Source organism: Grammomys surdaster, unplaced genomic scaffold (genome assembly GCF_004785775.1).
Source record: "Grammomys surdaster isolate TR1022 unplaced genomic scaffold, NIH_TR_1.0 139, whole genome shotgun sequence".
Lineage (NCBI taxonomy): Eukaryota > Metazoa > Chordata > Mammalia > Rodentia > Muridae > Grammomys > Grammomys surdaster.
The window spans coordinates 17,833,829-17,853,869 of record NW_021604597.1 but is presented as its reverse complement, the minus strand read 5'-3'; the positions used below and the strand labels follow the sequence as shown (position 1 = coordinate 17,853,869).

General features: G+C 41.8%; 1 protein-coding gene across 4 annotated transcripts in view; it reads right to left on the bottom strand.

Annotated features, from left to right (window-relative positions):
* Ppm1l (protein phosphatase, Mg2+/Mn2+ dependent 1L) overlaps window positions 1–20,041 on the bottom strand; it is a 380,029-nt gene that overhangs the window by 59,086 nt on the left and 300,902 nt on the right. For all 4 annotated transcript variants that reach the window (XM_028763456.1, XM_028763455.1, XM_028763457.1 and 1 more), the window contains one exon: window positions 12,020–12,194. In XM_028763456.1, the coding sequence (XP_028619289.1) occupies window positions 12,020–12,194 (175 nt within the window). The remainder of the gene's footprint in view (window positions 1–12,019; window positions 12,195–20,041) is intronic.

Genomic DNA, 20,041 nt, shown 5'->3' with positions numbered 1-20,041 from the left:
ACACACACACACACACACACACACACACACACACACACACACACACACATCCCTAATTGTATTCTGAGGCTGACCTCAGAACTGTGTGCGCTCTACTTGCAAATGCAATTATATCTGAGCTATACTCTTTCAGATGTGACTTATTCAGATTTATTTATTTATTCTTCCACGATCTCATACATTACAATTTGATTATATTTACCTCATTATTCTTCATCTCTTGTACTCCCAGGGAACTCCTCCCAACAATTCAGCTCCAACTTTCATGGCTGTCTATCTCTACTTTGTGTGTGTGTGTGTGTGTGTGTGTGTGTGTGTGTGTAAGTTTATGTGTGCATTTGACATAAACTAAGTTAGAACTGAGCTTAGAGTTTCCTCCCTATTGGCTAGTCTTTCATAGTGGGGAGAAGGGTCAACTGTCTTAAATCTTACCCAGCTGTGGATGTACAATGCCAACCTAACAGCCAGTTTGTGCCCACTAGCACAGAAGGAAGTGACTGCTATGGGATAGCCAACCACATTTCAACTGGACTTGAGGACTGTCCCAGAGGGAAATCATGCCTGGCACCATAAACTTGGTTCAAAAGACTGTGGCTAGGGAACCGTCGGCCCCATGGTAGGGACAAAGTGGAGTCTGCTGAATGGATGCTGTCAAATCATTTTCTAATATTTATGTTCTTACCTCTAAGGTTAGTGACATCCTCAACTTTGAAGAGAGAAACTTCTTTTTGTAGTAAGTGGTAGTAAACACAGAGACCCATAATGGGAGATGAGATGAAATGATTATTTGGTGTTTAGTCTCAGAGGAGATATCTGCACCGTTCTTGAAGGCCAGAGGACTATGAGGGAGGTGGGTATGGGAAGAAGGTGAGACGGTGAAGACGTGAGCCCCACACTGGGGGAGAAGGGTCAACTGTCTTAAACCTTGACTAGACAACTTTCGAAATCATGAACTTGGCAGTTGGGATTACCTTCACATGAGCAGGTGTGGGGACAATAGCTCAGGGATGGGGAAGGGTTCACAAAGCCCCACCCCTCCCTGAGGAGCTACAGGCAGTTAAAGATTGCTGGGGAAGAGAGGGAGAGTCGCATTCCTTAGTGATATAGCCATAGATTAAGTTGCTTTGGCTTGAGAAAATAACCCTCCATGCATGCTCAGGTGTGAATTTAAGACACAACCTGGTCTGTAAAGGCATTGGGATGAGTTTTTATTTAATGTGGCCCAAGATCCTCTTCATACGCTGACCACTGGGCACAAAACTCAAGTCTCAACTGTGTCAAGCCATTTTCTTTTTCTCTTGTTATTTTGTGCTAAATCTCAGGTTGCATTTCTTACCGTTTGGAAAGCAAATCTTGAAAGTAAAACACACATGCATTCTCTCAAAAAGTGTCTTCCTCAAACAATTGTTTAAACCTAACAACAAAACGAGCAGTTTCTAAATGTAAGGGAAGGCTGCATGTAACTCCCAGCTGCCTTCTCCTCTTGTCATCTCACAGGCGGAAACTGTCTTTGCCCTCGCCTTACAGAAAAAGCTTCTATAGAGAATTAACGTAGTAGCAAGCAGATGACAGTGATGACAGGCAGCTGCGCTGGGGTGAAAAGTACAACACACACAACCAGACTTCATTTTTCAACCCCACCCCCTACAAAACAGCAAAAGAAGCCCAGAAAAATAGAACACTTCGTATTGGGATGTAAAATAAATTAATTAATTAATTAATTAAAATTAGAAGAAAACTTCCACTAAGGCACCTGCTGGGTCAATACTGAAAGTCACACACAGATTTCATGGAGTTACTCTCCTGATTCATTTTAAAAATCGAAATCTGCTTGTCTAGGGGTGGCCCACCTGGATTAACTCATATTTTTGGGTAGCTTGGAATGTTACTCCTGGCCAACAAGGCCAGAGAAATGGCTTTCCCTCCTGGAACTCTACAGAGCCCTGATCAAGCTACCCTATCTATATACCCCGTATAACGGTATCCTATCTAAAGAGGAAGCCTAAAATTATTTAGAGACTTGGCTAGGGATTATAGTGCTTCCATTTTAGGCTTAAAAGCCAGTTTACAGTAAAGACAGACTAGGCTCATTTCTGCTTATGATTAAATCTCAGTTTCTCAAGGATTGGGCTACGCCCTACCTGTAGCCTTAACTGTAAATGGTTCTGTACTGCCTGTTCTAAGAAAGGACAACATGTCTTTGTTTCAAAAAGTTACTATCATCTTATTTTGCAACCCTATGCTTGTTTCAAAGGTTGTTATAAGCACCTTTATTGCTATGACTACCTGTTGCTATGACTACCTTGTTGCCACCATCTTGCAATCATGACTTTGTTTCAGGAGGTCAGTATGACTCACTTGTTATACTTACATTTTGCTTCTGTAATCCCAACTATTTTGCCCACCAAATCCCCCATTTGGAAATTTCCTACCCCTGAGCTATAAAAAAAACCTTGTCTTCCTTACATCCATTGCTGACCTCTTGAACCCCAACTTAGTGGGAGGCAGCCCATGTGCATGAATAAAGAGCTTGCTTTAATTAATGGCTTGCTTTAATTAAGCATCGGCCATGATGATTTGGGTCAGTGGTCTTTCTCTTCCCATCTTTGGGATTTACAATAACTCCCAAACATTTCTGGCCACCTGCCAGGACATGACTAAGGGTGTTTCTGATTTATGGCCAAGGACACACATTGAGGCCCCTAATCTCTAAATTGCTACCTCTTGTCTTTATTAAGGCCACCTCTGGAGGAGTAGTTCTCACTACCTCTAGGAAGTATGTTCAGCTGGTGGTGGAATCTAGGAAGATTCCACCTGGTGTGTTGGCTGGCACACTTCTCATCCACAGTCTCACATTCTCTTGGTCTGACCTTTAATTAACTGTATAGCAAGGGGACCATTTTGAGCCTCAATAGACTTGGTCTCCAGCCCGTTATCATTTGCTTTTTGTCCTAGAAATTACTGAAACCCAAGGAACCCATCCAGCACAGGAGCACAGCCAAGCCACAAGTGAAAAACTTTAAGTGACATGTGTGGCCCTTGACCAGTGTGGGGGATGGGAAAGTAGCTCAATGGCTCTGGGTGTGATCCATAAACTTCCACAGAATGTAGCCCTGCTTAAGCCGACGCTCTCAAGGGAACCCAACTGCACAGGTGTTCCCTGTTTCCTGCTTCAGTTGCAATGTCCCCAGTCTTCTTCCCTAGGATCACACTCCTAAGACAACTCTAAAGCCTTTTGTTTCAGGCTCTTTCTGGGGACATCCAGTGAAACAGGCTCAATGTTCTACACACAAGGTACCTCGTGACAGAGTGAGTGTGGTGCTGAAAGAAAAGCTGACTCTATGAGGAACCAGCTTTAGTCTGCGCATTAAGCAGAGCTTGGTGCTTTGTTAGGTTCCTCTTTTGCCCTGGCTGTCAAAGAGCTGAGGAGAAAGTAAATGAGTCGTTGCAGTGTATTCCGCCATCTGTGCTGCACGGCTCGCCGTGGAAGTACATTTACTTCATTTTTTTATGGCTTTGATTTTTCTGTTTTACAATATTATTATTGTTAACTATGGAAAATCATACTTTTAGGAAACACATCAGTTATAAATAATAAAAAGGTAATCTGTGTAATTTTTTTTTAGTGAAGTGAACTGAGCTCTGGAAAAGAAGAGCCCATTGTAAAGAATGATGCATACTGACAGCGAAGATTAGCCAATTCATTTAGACAAAATTCTTCTAACTCTCCTGGCCTTCCCCACAACTCAGACTCGCCTGCTACAGAGTAAATGTTTGTGTTGCATTACCAGTGGCTTCTAGCAATTTCTCTGTGATGTCGGTCAGTTGCCCTGGGATCGATGACTACAGAATTACAGGAGCATATTCAGGAGTTTCTCAAGGATACGCACCACAATAGCTCTCCATCACACCAGAAACGGCCTAAGCCACACAGCCCAGAGCCAAGGACATCAATCAACACAGTGAATTTCTCTGGGCACTAGAAGGTGGCTTGAAAACAGTGCATCTCACAAGGCAATTTACCAAATGAAATCGTGAGCATTAACTAGACCTCAAAGACTGACCTCAACATCTTACAGATAACTTTAACAGCAATACAGTCCTGTGGCTACAGACCTTCAAAGTCTAAAAGTCAGGCCAAGGATGTATTTGTTTGGCTTCCATACAGTAAGACAACAGTCCATATACAAGAAATCCTATCATTTTAAAAAAAGATCATTCTGTTTTTCTCTATAAAGCAAAGTGTTTGAGGCTGGAGAGGTTGCTCAGCGGTTAAGAGCACTGACTGCTCTTTTAGAGGTCCTGAGTTCGATTCCCAGAAACCATATGGTGGCTCACAACCATCCGTAATGGGATCCAATGTCCTCTTCTGGTGTGTCTGGAGAGCTAGAGTGTACTCACCTATGTAAAATAATGAATAAATAAATCTTAAAAAAAAAAGAGAAAGGGCTCACTATTAACTTGTACTACCTTGAAGTTTATCATGAGCATTGCAGCAAGACCGTGAACTGTTGGTCACAGAAGCTCAGCAGCTCAGGGATGAAGAGACAGGGAGAGCAAACATCCCTGCTGTAGCCAGCCACTCAGACAGAATCACAGGGTGCAAGTGTTTTCTTTGGTGTGTATATATTTTCCTTAGTCCTTGTAATCAAACGCTGCTTCAGAGACAGGTAGCAGCTCTAATTTCTGTGGCAAACAATGGCAACTTGATTAGAAAGAAAATCACAGTCCTGGCCGGAGTATCTTAATCACTGGAGGTGACAGAAACATCCTGATATTCTAAATTTCCATGTTAACTTGTAGTTTCCAGTAGACTCAGAATTTGTTGAAATTTTAGATCTTTGTATTGCCCTCCATGAAATCTGCACTAACATATTCTCAGAGTGGATTTGAAGCCTTCTATTTTAAAGACCATCAGGCAATTGAGGAATGTGAGTTGATTTTCTTCTTTTAATAGCTTCTGAATCAGACCACTTTTTCTTAACAAGATTCAATTGAAATTACACTTTTTTTTTCCTACTCTGGGAATTTCATAAGCGAACAGACAATGCTGCTCACATATTACTGCAATCTAATCAAGCTCATTAAAATTAGATGGAGAGCAGCTCTTAGAGCGTGGGAGGAGGCTGCACAGACAGCCCAGGGCAAGAGTGCACGTGCAAGGAAATGCAAAGAGAAAGCAGGCGTGGCTTAAAGCCCGCCATCAGGTACAGCCGACACCAAGGTTAAGGCTGACCAGTTCAAAAGACTTATGAGTTCTCATGATTTTCTGATTTATTTAATTAAACCGTCAACCCCAAACCTAATTTCTTCTTTCTCTGCCCATCAACTGGCTTCCAGAGTTCTACTTCACTTAGTTATCTATTTCTGCCAGCTGTTGGTCTAGGGCTTCCTACCATCATATGTAAAAAAAGCATACATGTGCATGCATATGCACACTCACACACATATACACATGCACATACACATATATATACACTCACACACACATGCACATTCATACACACAAGTACACACAAGTACATATACACACACAGAAACACACACACTCAGGCAAATACTCTATACCCTGAGTGCACACATATATACACTCATACGTACAAATACACACTCATACACGCATGCACACACATGCACACACACACACACAAACATACTCAGGTAAATACTCTATATCCTGAGTAAAGGGCCACATGGTCCTCTGGATATTCCTAGTGGTACATCAAGCCTGACTGACAGGTGCTCACGAAGTCAGGGTTTACAGCGGGAAGACAGAGTCACCTACTGTTAAGGCTGAGAGTCTTAAGAAAGCACAGCTGATGCTCTTTGACATCTGAGGAGCCAAGCACACGTGAGTGACTGCTCAGTTGATGTGTAGGGACTTTCAAGCTGTGAGTTGCCTGCTTTGTAGTCAGGAAGCCTTAGTTATGGTTCTCTACTACCAAAGGGGGGGTGGGGGGAGATTGATTTAGCTGTTTAAAATCCTTGATATAAAAAGGAAGATGAAAAAAAACATAAATTAAATACAAATCGCCTTTGCTTAAAAATTGGAACTAGGAGCCAAATACATAGCTCTATTGGTAAAGTATTTGCCCTGTAAGCAGGAAGTCCTGACTTTTGCCCTTGGCACTTGGGCAGAGGGCTGGGGGTAGGGGAAGAATTCTTGGCCACACAGTTCTTGGTTTATAAGTGAATTCTGGTTACCTATTTTCTCCATTTGTTTCACATGACTAATATCTGGTTACACTAAAGTCTGTATGTATTGGTTATCATTCTACCATTTATAGTTTCTTCACAGACAAAAGACAACTACATTCTGGGGTTCTATATGGTGATGAGAATTAAAATATGAATAAAAAATCATTAAAAGGTCACAGGCACGGTGACTAAGACAGTTACCCAGCAGAATATCAACCACTAAAGTAGTTTATGAGTTCATGAAGAAATAAATTCAGTTTTGTGAAATGATATAAAATTGGGCGTAAGTCACTAAAACTCAGCAGAGAAAAATGACTAGAAGGAAATGCACTAACGATATTAAATGGTAAGATTGAAACATGTTCTTATTCTCTTTTATTTTTTTTTCCTATTTTAAGAATGTCTCAGCTGGGCAGTGGTGGTACATCCCTTTAATCTCAGTGCTAGGGAGTCAAAAGCAGGAGGACCTCTTCCAGGACAGTCAGGGCTACACAGATAAATCCTGTCTCAAAAAATGAAAAAGAACAACAACAAAAAGGTACCAAAATGTATTATAAATAGGAAAATAAATCAGATTTTAAATCAATGACAGAAAATCAGAAGCTGGTCACACATTTCACAGTCAGGACTGAGTATCCCTTTTGGGTCCCTGTTTTTCTTTTCCTTCCAGGTCCCCCAGATCCTGTCAGCAAGTTGAGAAGAAAGCTTTTAAACTCAGAGACAGACTGATGGGAGATAAAAGTAAGAAAGCCTTCCTGTTTCCTCCTCCCTTAGGAGCTGTTTGAGAAACACATGGAGAAAGTCTGTCTGTCAGAGTGAAAAGAGGGATGCTACTGCACTTTCTAAAATGCTCTGAGAGAAAGCCTGGAAGGCCCTAAATAATTCACACTCTCCCTCTGAGTCTGGGCTTCTGGATGTGCAGTCAGTTCCTCCCTGTGGCAGTAAATGGCCTTCCTTTTGAGACCCCTGATAATTCTGACACTAATGGCTCAATTCAGACAGGGCTGGAACTCTCAGGTATCATCCATTTCAAAGGGAGTAAAGTCATCTCAACAGGGGGGACCCTTCAGCGATCTTCTAAATTGCTAACAGCACATTTCTCTTCCCCCTTTAAAAGCTATTTCTCTAAAAAATCACACCAGTGTTTGGTGAGACTTCTCTGTAGTTTCACTTCAGGTCAGCTCTCAGGCATTTCTAGAGCTCCATCCAGAACCACTGAAACATTGTTGCTGCTTCGTCCTCACTTCCTTGGGGTAAACTGAGTGACTGCCTGGTACTTGCAAATAAATCTGCTGGTCCCAGATGTACCAGAGGGCTCAGGTTAACACAATACATAGCCTACTCAACTCGCCAGCGCCAGGTGATTCACTTAGCTTCCATGGCTGATGCCTGTGCTCACTGTGAAGTTGCATTGCTAGTGAGCTTATAAGAATAGAAACAAAGACTCTTGCTGACCTGAGAAGGGAGCTCAGAAGTAGAGATCTAAGCAGCAGTCCAGGAAACTGTCTCAAGGTAACAGGGGGCAAGATGACATCCAGCAAGCATGAAGGATAAGAATCCATCTCTGCTCCTGTTCCCAGATTTGGCTCCAAGGCTCTTGAGTCAGCCACAGGCTCAGTCACTCTCAAGTAAAAATGGGCCTGCTCTCAGACTCCCTCTCATACAAAGCCATACAAATGTCTCTTTACCAAAGAACCATAGGTTATTTATTCATGCACAAGCACACAGGACAATTAAAAACAGAATGTAAGGTCACTTACAAGTACATAAACAAAAAATCATAATAAAGAAACATAAATCACAATAAATCAACCTAAATAATAAACAATAGAAATAAACAATGTGCAGGAAGGTTCTGTCCTGACTGCTGTGGTAATGAGCAGCAGGTCAGTGCGCTTTCTCGGATCGTTTGAAATGCTGTTTCGATCGTTTGCACAGATCATGTCGCTGCCTCCTTGGAAATCTCTCTATGCTAATCCCGATATGTTAATATGTGTGAACATGTACTCTGACTTAGATAAACACAGCATTAGATTAAATAGAAACCACGTCTCACTTCGTATTCTGAATTTTGCTTGGCATTGATAAATGCTAATGCGTCTCTAAGGCGGCTTCTTAGTGAGTGTCCACAAATGACGCAGCTCAGAACATTTTCTTTCAAAAACCTAGCGGCTTGCTATGTTTGACTTGCTGTTTTGAGACAGTCTCTAGTAGTCCAGGCTGGCTCTGATCCTCCTGTCTTCTTCACCTGTCCACACCCCCAATCAGTAGGGTTGTGGCCATGGATTGACTCGTACAGCTGCCAAATCTACTACATGCAGTCGGTGTCACTCCCTGTCCCTCACCAAGCATTTGCATATTCATGTGCAAATACTGAAGAGACTGAGGGACTGTCACCTTTTACTCAGTTATTCAGCACAAGTGACAGAGGCAAGGAGAGAGAAAGGCAACAGAGCACACAGAAAGCTCGCATCACATGCAGCCTCAGAATTTACAGCTGCCCAAACTTTCCAGTCTAAGGAGACTAGAAGAATCATTTCAGACCTAGAAGGTATCCATGAGACTATATTCATGCCATCATTTATAGGCAAGCAGGCTTTATGAAGGTTCAGTTACCTGAAGCCACATATCAGGTTGGCTGCAGAGTTAGGAACAGAATCGGTATCTTTTGTTTCTAGAGTTATCTTTTTATCAAATAACAACCCTAAACCAGTACACTACAGTCTACATGTTGTTGATGTTTTTCTTATCTTCATCCCTATGTTGTATCCTGTGATGACCTGGATATGAAGTCATTCCTCCCCATCAAAGTCTTTTGTGTGGAAGGCTTGATCCTTAGCTGATGTATCTGATGATTATAACTGGGCCATAGTGGCTCTGACCCAATCAATGTATTGATCCATCAATGGATTCATGGCTTTGTTTGAAGGCCAGGGGAACTGAGAGGGCCAGTCCTTGGGGCTATGCCTTGCCTGAGGACCCTTCTTGTCTCCCTTTGCTTCCTAGGTACCATGATGTGAGCAACTTCACTTCGCTATGTGCTTTTGCTGTCATGATATTCTGCCCTATGGCAGACCCACAGCCATGGCTAAAAACAACAACAGCAGAAGCCTCAGCATTAGTGAGGCCAAAGCTTGCCTGTTGGGAAAGGGCTGCTCTCCTGTGACAGCCATGGGAGTCTGAATAACTGTCTCCACAGTGATGCCACTTGTAAGGTGACCAGGCCAGGAGGGCAGGGCCTTCTTGAATGGGGCTAGTGTCCTTATAATAGGGGCTTCAGAAAGATTTGCCCATCCCTTCTGGCATATAAAGTTACTGGCAATACAGAGCTCTTTTACAGTGAAACAGTTCCTGACCTTGAATCTACCGATATCAGAACCAGATCAATCAAGTCCAATCAATCATCTTGGACTTGCTACTGTCCAATATAAGAAATGACTTTAGAGCTACATCAATAAAGATGGGTGGGTTCCAGGTGAGATTGGAAAGCTGCTGCCATATTTGTCCTGTCTCTTAAGTTCTGTGACATTGTATGGATGTCATTTTTTTTTTTCATCCCATTTTTGAAAAATGGTATCTTCTAGCTCAGGTGAGTGCCAAATTCACTATGTTGTAGAAGATAATGTTGGGCTTTTGATCCTTCTGTCTCCACTTGAAGAGTGTGGATTTGCACACAGAGTTCTTGCTTATTTCCTTTTTTTTTCTGAATTTCAAGTTGCTGGATATTGGATATTTAGACTAAGTAAACAAGGTTTTGATTTTGTTGTATTTAAAGGATATGAGAAGAAAAACAGTCTTTTTTGTTTTTTGTTTGTTTGTTTGTTTTTGTTTTTTTAAAGGCAAGAGCAGGGGAGAAGGAAAGTTTCTGAGCCAATACTATAGACAACGTTGAAGGATTTCCCCCTGTTAATTATATTTTAGACATTTGGAAGCCACAGATGGTAATAACTGCCACTAAGTCACTCGGGCTGGCTCTGCAGTGGATGAGCAAATTAGGAACAAATTAACCTCTCCAGAGACCAGAGTGTTCCTAACTAACAGTTCACCCCTTCCTAACACCTGGATAGTGGAATTTAAAATGTGAGAAAGCAAAAGCTCAGACAGCATGGGAAGAGACCAAACATGGAAGCCAATGAGGCTCTATCTCAGTGTGGGGTGCCGAGGATCTCGGTCTGAGTGCTGACATCTCAGTACGGGGTGGTGATCTCAGTCTTGAATGCTGTTAGCTTCTATTCTGGATGGTTGGTATTAAGATGTAATAACCTTCTATTGTGCAACAATATCTTTCCCTCTTTCTCCTGTCTGACTTTGGTTAAAATCAGTAGTACATGAGGTCTGGAGGAGGAGGTGGTGACCTTCTGGTTTTACAACACAGTGCCATTTATTTATTCATCCACGTGTATCCAGTCTCCACCAGACCTGCCACCCTGCTCTAACAGACAGCAATGACCAAAGCCAAGTTGAACTCATGCTGTGAATGACATAGATGTTTGCTTAGTTCCTCAAGGTTTCCAAAGAGTCTGAAAATTTTTCTGTCTCTCAAGCACTACCTGCCTGCCCACCCCATAGAAAGGCCCTAAGAATCCCTTTAACATTATCTCTGGAGTTGGAAAGCTCTAAATCTGTCTGCAGCATCTGAGGCATTAATCAGCCATATGCTGTCTAAGGACCCCATGACCACACATCACACACTTTATCATTAGAACAAGTCAATGGAGTATTAGCTCAGTTATATGAAGAAAAGAAGAAGGTTTACAGGGTTAATTTTCAAAAGATCGCATGATCGCTAAGCTTGGGAACCTGGACCCTTGAACTTCAGGACTGTCTTTATTTCTACTGCTTGTTGATTAATTCTGCGCGGAAGGATTTGTCTCTAAAGTTCAAGGCCAAGAACATGCACATGTCTGAACAACATGGACAAGGCTCTGAGTTTTGTGTGGTGCTGGGGATCAAACCCACAGCAGACTGGGGAAGCCATGGGGTACAAGCCAGTAAGCAGCATCCTTCCACGTCTCTGCTCACTCCCTGCCTTGAGTTTTTACCTAGACAACCCTCAGTGATGGACTGTTATGTGGGAGTGTAAGATGAAATTCACCCTTTCCTTCTCAAGCTGTTTGTTTTCTGGTCAGTATCTTATCACACCAATAGAAAACAAACCAGGACACTGAACTACACCCCGGCCTTAAATTTCATCTTACTAAAGGTTTCAATGAGTCTAAATAATACTGCACTCAGTTTCAATAAAACTGGTTTTATCTCATGGGCTACATAACAGATAATAATGGCATAAGAAGGAAGTCTGTGTGTGGCTTCACTGAGAAGTGTCATTGGACCAGATAAAGGGTGTGAAGTCAACCAGATGTTTATAGTGGTGTTAGAGAACAGATGCTATTTGAGTTGTTGAGGAAAAGAAAGCCCAATACAGCAAAAACCTCAAGGAGTTAAGCAAGTACCACTTGAGAAAATACAATCTCTGATATTAAAAAAAATTACCCAAATCAGATACACCTGTGAGATTACTAGATGTAAAGTTGTTTTTTTCTTCTAGTATTTGAAATCGAAGTGCCTTCCAGAGGTTAGATCGATAGCAGCACAGTTGATAAACAGCCAGAAACACTCCATTTAAAGTGAGCAAAAGCTTAAAGGGATTTGATATGGAAGGATCATTGCCCGGAACAGTTCTGACACTGAAACTGCAGAGAATAAACTCACCAAGTGATAGAGCAGTTTATCCTTAATCAGGATAGATTAAGAAAAGACCCAGGTTTAACCCGGGTCTGGGAGTTCTGCGGGGGAGGGCTCATGTGAGTTAGCAACATACCTGCTTCATCGTAGGATACTGTCAACTTTTCCAGCATTTCTCGGTCAATTGACAAGATCTGCTGCTCGAGGATGGTCTGGTAAGTCAGAACACTGTTTTCTTTGTCCTTCTCGTAATCCTGAAGGTGCTGCTTCAGAGCCTCTGGGAGTCGTGATTTTACATATTCTGCTGCAGTCTGTAGATAAACAGAGAACCCCATTAATACCCATCGTAGGCTTCTCATCTACTCCCAGAGGCTGTAGAGAGTTCTCACAGCACTGTGGAACCAACCTCCTTGTCATTGTGACTTTTAGATTCCAATACATGCAGTAAGATGGGTCTTCAAACTGTCAGAGCCCCATAACCCTAGGAGTCTTCCATTCTAGTTTAAAGGCATGGGAGATGACAGATTGCGCATACAGTTAGCACTCAGGTTTTCAATTCCAACGAGTTCAGAAAGGCTGGATCATGTTTGTCTGGTACACATCTGTAAAAGACATTGCCAGCCTCTGAAGCCCACATCTCCATTGTACATTGCTGGTCTCCACCTGCCAATGTTCAAAAGAAGTCCTGTCTTCACAGTGGAAAGACACTTCTGCTAGGACAGATACTGAAGTTCTGGGACACATAAAAAGAGGAATCTATGCTGGCAATGGTAGAGCAGTTGCTCTCTAGGTCCTAGGCTCAATACCTCGAAAGAAAGAAACAAAGAAAGAAAGAAGGAAAGAAGGAAGGAAGAAAAGAGAGAGGGAGGGAGGGAGAGAGAGAGAGAGAGAGAGAGAGGGAGGGAGGGAGGGAGGGAGGGAGGGAGGGAGGGAGGGAGGGAAGGAGGGAGGGAGGGAGAAATTTTTATATTATTGTTATTATTATCATTATTATTATCACTACTATGTCAATTGGTCCTTTTGTCTGTTAGCCTGGAGTTTGCTTCTACATCCCCTGTATAACATATTTCCAACTAGTAACATCTGAAATTACATGCAGAGAGTCTCGCCCAGTTAGACACAGTCCACCTGGGGACAGGAGGGATGACATACTTTGAAGAAGGCCTTCCTGAAGATTCTGATGGGTTCCTCTGGAAGAATGGGTGGTTGAATATTCATTCTCCCTCCCAGGTGAGACTCACTATGGCAGTTAAACCTTATTACATGGGACATAAATGGCACAGTGATATGTGTGAATCAGAGGAGTTCTGTCATTCCTAAGCTGTATCCCTGGAGAGTGTCAAGTGTGACATCTCCTTGTACTTCACACCTGTTTCATCCACACACTGTCTAAAGGTAACAATCCAATAAATGAGGGTGAACATACACTGTTCAAAAGTAGGATACGCTTGGCAGTTCACAGCTGGCTGTAACAGCGAGTTCAAGGCCAGTCTGTGCTATATGAAACTGACTCAAAAACAAAAAAGATATGCTGAAAAATTATATCTGTAGCCACTAAGAATTTCAAGGACATTGTTAATGAGAATCAATTTAGTTTGGGTCCAGAATAAAAAAAAGACCCATTTACATAGTCTCATACAACTATTTATTGTTAGTATTTTAAGTTATGGGCTACAAATAAATGAAAATCCCTCATGTTCATGTATTAGAAGATTATTATTATCCAACGTGATCCATAGGTTCAATGCAAGCCCTACACAGTACACAGTGTGATCCACAGATTCAATGCAAGCCCTACACAGTACACAGTGTGATCCACAGATTCAATGCAAGCCCTACACAGTGTGATCCACAGGCTCAATGCAAGCCCTACCCAGTGATTCATAGATTCAATGTAAGCACTAACAGTGGTGAATGTGCTGAATCCTAGCCACTAGACCACTAGGGACATGGCCAACAGTGATCTATAGGTTCAATACAGTCCCTACCCAAAGTACCAAAGACATTTTTCACAGCAGTAGAAAAAGATCCTAAAATTCATATGAAACACAATCTCAAATATATAACATTAAGAAGATTTCCAGCCCACTCGTGTACATAAAATAAATAAATAAATCTTAAAAAAAAACAAGAAGTAGATTTCCTAGAACTACAGCATATGGTTATCAGAGGCTGGGTAGTAAGGGAGGGAGTGGGAGACACTGTTTTTAAGGATTATTTTCCTACTAGAGTGGAGGGATACATTTCAATAGATCTAATAAAAAATGGTGACCACCAGTAATAATGATGCATTCTATTCAGAAAACTTCGGAGCACGGAGGCTGTGTGATGAGGTCATCACTAACAGGATAGGCAGGTGACATCATCTTGGTTCATTTGTTTTGAGACAGGGTCTTCCCAGGCATTACTGGCTGGCCTGGAACTTGCTGTGTAGACAAGGATGGCCTTAAACTCATGAGATCTCTGCCTCTGCCTCATAAGCTCTGGAATCAAAGGTGTGTACCACCATACCCAGTTGCTAATGTAATTTCATTTAGTTAAATTTAACTATTCCATAGTGTATATAATTTCTGTTCATTGAAAACAGAAATAAAATATGCATACTTTAAAATAAGACTCTGTGTGTGTGTGTGTGTGTGTCTGTGTGTGTTGCAAATCAGAAGGCCAGAGTGTTTCTTTACAGAATAAGAGGATCTATATTCTTTGAGAATCATAGAGCAGGTGCTAAGTGGGCAAGGAAGAAATCACGAAGTGCTGATGAGATTACAAGCAAAGCTGTTAAATACCAGACACCGTCCATCCCTCCCGTGTAAAGCACACACACATGCACATACTGAGTATAAGGACACAGAAAAGGATACACCCCAACTGTAAAAGATGCTTCTTGCTGTCTGTATTTCAGGAGTGTTTCCATTTCCATGATTACTGTCACTTAAAATGTATTTCCTTGTATCCTTCATAGATTCCCTCGTAAATGCCACCACAATTTACCGTGGACTAGGCTTTCCAGAAGGTATACTGGGAAGTGGTGGGCAAGCTATGATTTGGGCCCACAGAGTAGCTAACGATAGCGTCCAACAGTGACTTCCATATTTACAAGTTAAATTCCTGAAATCGGATGCTGATGATGTTACAGCTTCAAAATATCACCAACTAGAGCTCACTTTTTCTGGCAGCCAGCAAGTGCAGAACAAATAAAATTATTCCCTAAAGTGTAAATGGACTCAGCAGCACATTAGCATAACACATTGAATTCTAGAGTTTAATAACAAGTTTCTCCTGACATAAGACAGCAACGTGCTGATACTGCAGAATAACTATATTTAAACACTCTACCCTGCTAGCCAGGGCAACATCTGTCTTTAACAATGTGTTTGTTGGAATATTTTATGAGACATGGGAAAGGGCTCTATAATTTATTACATTTTAAAATATTGATCTATTCTTCATTACTGAAAACACACCACATTATTTCTTCCCAGTTGTGCCTCCTGATGGTGTTTAAAATGAAATTTACTTTCCTAATTACAGTCATACTGCAGGTCTCAAAAGAGTTTCTGTGTCTACGGTATCAGGGCTACACTTTGGCATTTCAATTCTGTAACTCCATACACAAAGCTCTTGCTGAAGATTCATAAGGGAAACAGAAGGAGACAACTCTCGGCAAATATTAGATTCTGTTGTGATATTTCAAGAGCCCCCTTTACACAGAGTGACACTTTAAATGGATTCAAATGGCAGCTAACCCTTATGTTCAAGCAGGAGCTTATGTTCAAAGCCTATTTTTAAACGAGACTGGAATGATCTCAGAAATAAAAGAAAATTCAAAGAATAGTTTAAAATAAAAGATTTTACTGACATTCTAAAATTGAACTCAGAAAATTAAAATTTGGAATTACTTACTCTTTATTTTCATTTTAGATTTATTTTATGTGGATAGGTATTTTGGCTGCACATATGTAAGTGCACCACACTTACCTAGTGACCGGGGATGTCACAAGAAAGCATTAGATGCCCAGGAACTGGAGATATGGATGATTGTGAGTCACCATGTGGGTTCTGAGAATAGAGCCTACAAGAGCAGTGCATACTCTTAACTTCCCGAGCCATCCCTATGGTCTGGATTTATCTATTCTTTAATCCATGACAGACATTCTTGGTGGTGCAGACCCTAACTTGCCCACTCTTATGACTTTAACTATTTCAGAGACAATAAAATAGACTCTCTCATTTATTCAGTACTTTCTCAAGTGATCTATGCCTTTGTCATTCTTCCTCCATAAAAACACTGAGGGGAAGTAGAAAGCCATGGGTTTGGTGAGGTTCTTCCTGTCATTCCATTTGGCTCAGATGCTCTGCACAGTTAGTGCTGTCCAATCTAACTAACTTCCATGGGCTGTTCTCAGAGTACCCACCGGCTTTCCAACTATTTGTCCAGGTATAGGGAGCTTAGCCACTTAGTATGGTGGAAATCAGTATTGGATCTTACATACTGTCATGGACTAACGGTATCTGCTTCGGAATTTGTACAATGGAAGCTTAATACCTTGACAGTATGCATGCACTGGGTACTTTGAGATAGCTTTGGGAGAGAACTCTTTGATGGTGATGATCCGTTGCCTACAGACTTTCTGCTCACAGTTCTAGATATAGACTAGGAGTCTGGTCTTCTACTGGGAACCAGAATGCACCTAGCCTTCAGTTATTATTAACACCTTTGTTTTGAAGAGTAACAGTTCACATCCAAGCCCATGCCATCCAAGCAGCAGATGACGTGCTTCACATAAAGCTGTTTATGGTACTTTTCTTCATGCCTCCCTCTCCATAACCATTTGCTTTCTACTGTTTCACTTCATTTTTTGGCCCTCAGCTTGGTTCTGCTAGGAACCCTCTTTAGAGTCAGAATGTGCCCAAGGACTGAATGTCTCAGCTATGTCTTTGGAGCTCTTCCTAGGCATACAGGTTTGGACTTGAGTAGGTTGTTAGACTTAGTCTGGTCAGTGCAAGAAGTGGAAGAAAAGTCAGATTGCCTCCGACAGGACCTCAGCAGATAGTGGCTTCTAGAAGAATTGGAGTGAAAGGAGCTGACTTCTTGGGGAAGCTCAGGAAAGACCTGCTTCCTCACTGTACCACTCAAAACAAGAAAAGGATAGAGTGGGTATAAAAGGAACCCAGTGACTAACAGGAAGGGTGTGGAATGATGAAGGACCTGAACTCTGGGAACCAAGCATGGAGAGCGCTGATCCCATTCATTGGGCTAAAACCCACTCACTATTACAGCAGTGTCTTCTTTAAGAAATAATTGATATGGATTAAAAATGTGGAGGTGTAAAGTGTGTTTTATGGGGCCAGGCGGTGGTGGCGCACTCCTTTAATCCCAGCACTTGGGAGGCAGAGGCAGGTGGATTTCTGAGTTCAAGAGTTCGAGGCTAGCTTGGTCTACAGAGTGAATTCCAGGACAGCCAGGGCTACACAGAGAAACCCTGTCTCGAAAAACCAAAAAAAAAAAAAAAAAAAAAAAGGTGTGTTTTATGGTGGAAGAAATTCACCTTAAAGGAGAGTTGTCAGTCAGGGAGCTTAGCTGTTGGATGAGGAAGACACGATTGCCCTTGATATTGCTGGGAGAAATGACAGCCTCTCCATAGAGGAACTTGCAATGTTGATGTGTGTGCAAACTGCATGTGAAGTATTGGGAGAAAGAGCAAACATTTACAAAGGAATATAAAGAGTCAGGGAACCTGAGATAAATCAACAAGCTTATTTAGTACATGAGCTGTGGTAGGTGTTGAGCAGCCTCTGTGGAGAGGTATTAAGATGGGGAAGGAAATGTGGGAAGAAATACTCAGAAATTAGTGTGCTGGACTTTTCAAGTCAAATTGTGAGGTAAGAGTCACTTATTGGAAGACGGAAAAGATCTAGAAGGTAGTGAATGTGAGGTCACAGAAAGGCCAGTTAAGAAATGGAGGTAAAGGTACATGAACTAAATCAGAAGGATGTGAGGGCAGCCTTCTACACTGGCTGAAGGATAAGTCAACCACGCTTATGGACGGACACTACACAAATGCAACGAAAATCTGAAAGTTATTCACACCTGAGAGTTGTTGTTTTTTTTTTTCTAGGAATAATAAAAAAGTAACATTCAAGGATGACTGTGTAGCCTTGTGTGTGAATGTGTTTATTAAAGTTCAGTCGTTCATCACATGTGTGAAAGCAGAAAAGAGAATACTAGGGATGGAAGGGCGAGAGTTGGAGAAGGGGGAGGAGGGGGAAGAGGGAGGAGGGGGGAGGGGGGAGGAGGAGAAGGAGAAGGAGGAGGAAAAAACGATTCTTGTCTGGAAAAATGCCGTGATGATACAAATGCTCTGCACAATAATTTGAAAAAAAAATTAATGTTACCTTAAAATTACTTAAACATAAGAGAAGTTAAATAAGATAATCACAACTTTACCTTGAAGAGATACTTTTTATGCATGCAAGTGTGTGTAAGCACAATGGGTCACATCTGCCACACCCAGCATGGCTTGGTCATGGAAACCTGAGTAGGGGCAGCAAGGGCAGACACATGTACACAGAAAAGCTAGAGTCACCGGAATGTGCCCATTTTTGATGGAGCCACACCCACTACAACAACCAGGAACCTCAAACTGTTTATTGTGTACACACACATACCAAGGAAGAATTAGCTAGTCTCAGTAGGAGATGTCTGTGGAGGAACAGTCTCAGGCTCAAACACCCAAGAGGAAGCTGCATTTGCTATTTTTTTTACACACAGTAGTAAATTCCTCATCCTAGACCAGAAGAGTTTGCCTTTCCTAGAGGAGGAAGGCTTTGCCAATTTCACGTGGGTTGGAGGCCTGGCTCCTTGACATGGGTGGCTCATGCCAAGCAACACACAGTGACTCAGAACTTCATTTGTCAGGACTTCACTTCCTTTCTACACATGCCTGCTTGTCTGTAAGAGCAAGACAGGTGTGCAGCCGGGAAGCAAGAAGAGGGCACCGGATGCCCTGGAACATGGATTAGAGGTGGCTGCGAACTGCTGTGTGGGTGCTGGAAACCACATCTGTCTCCACTCTATCCAGACGGAAGTCCTTTGTTCCTCAGGGCAAATATCCCTTCCCCTCTTGCCCCTTTCTTCTCCCTTTCCTCTACCCCTTGGCTTTTGTCCCTTGTCTCTGCCCTTTGTCCCTCTAGAGAAATAAATCCCCTTTGTGCTGAGAGCTTAGTCTGGGGGAGGGGAGCTTGTGCCCACTACTGGTCCCTTCAGATATAACACAGCCATTAAAATGTTAGGAAAGAATAACTCACATGAGAAAATGTTCCCAGTAAAATGGAAATTGCAAAACAGTTTATTTTCTCCCTGTGTGAGGAGAAATCGGTTGAGCTATGGTAACCTGTATCATCAGTTATCTTCAAAGTAAGTAAGAGTCCAGGTGACTTAAAAATATGTCGATTTACTTTTCCGAAATTTCTAGATCCTACAAGAGGGTTTCTCTGTGCCGGCACTATCCTGGGTATTTTAAATGTTATTATTTCACAACTGTAATGGGTTTTAAAGATATAGAAACAGGCTTACAGAGGACAAATTAATTTATACCTGGTTATACAGTGAGTAGGGAGCTGCTGAAACTAAACTTTACACAAACATACACACATCACACACACATACACACACATATATACATACACACACCATACAACACACACATGCATACATACATACACATATACACACACATATACACACACACATACACATACACCAAACACACATACACACAAACATCACACACACACACACCACACACACATACACAAACATATACATACACATATACACATACCATACAACACACACACATACATACACACACATATACACACACATACACATATACCAAACACACACATACACACAAACATCACACATACACACACCACACACACATATACATACACATATACACATACCATACAACACACACACATACATACACACACATATACACACAATACACATATACCAAACACACACATACACGCAAACATCACACACATACACACAAACATCACACACATACACACAAACATCACACACACACCACACACAAATACACACACATATACATACACATATACACACACCATACAACACACA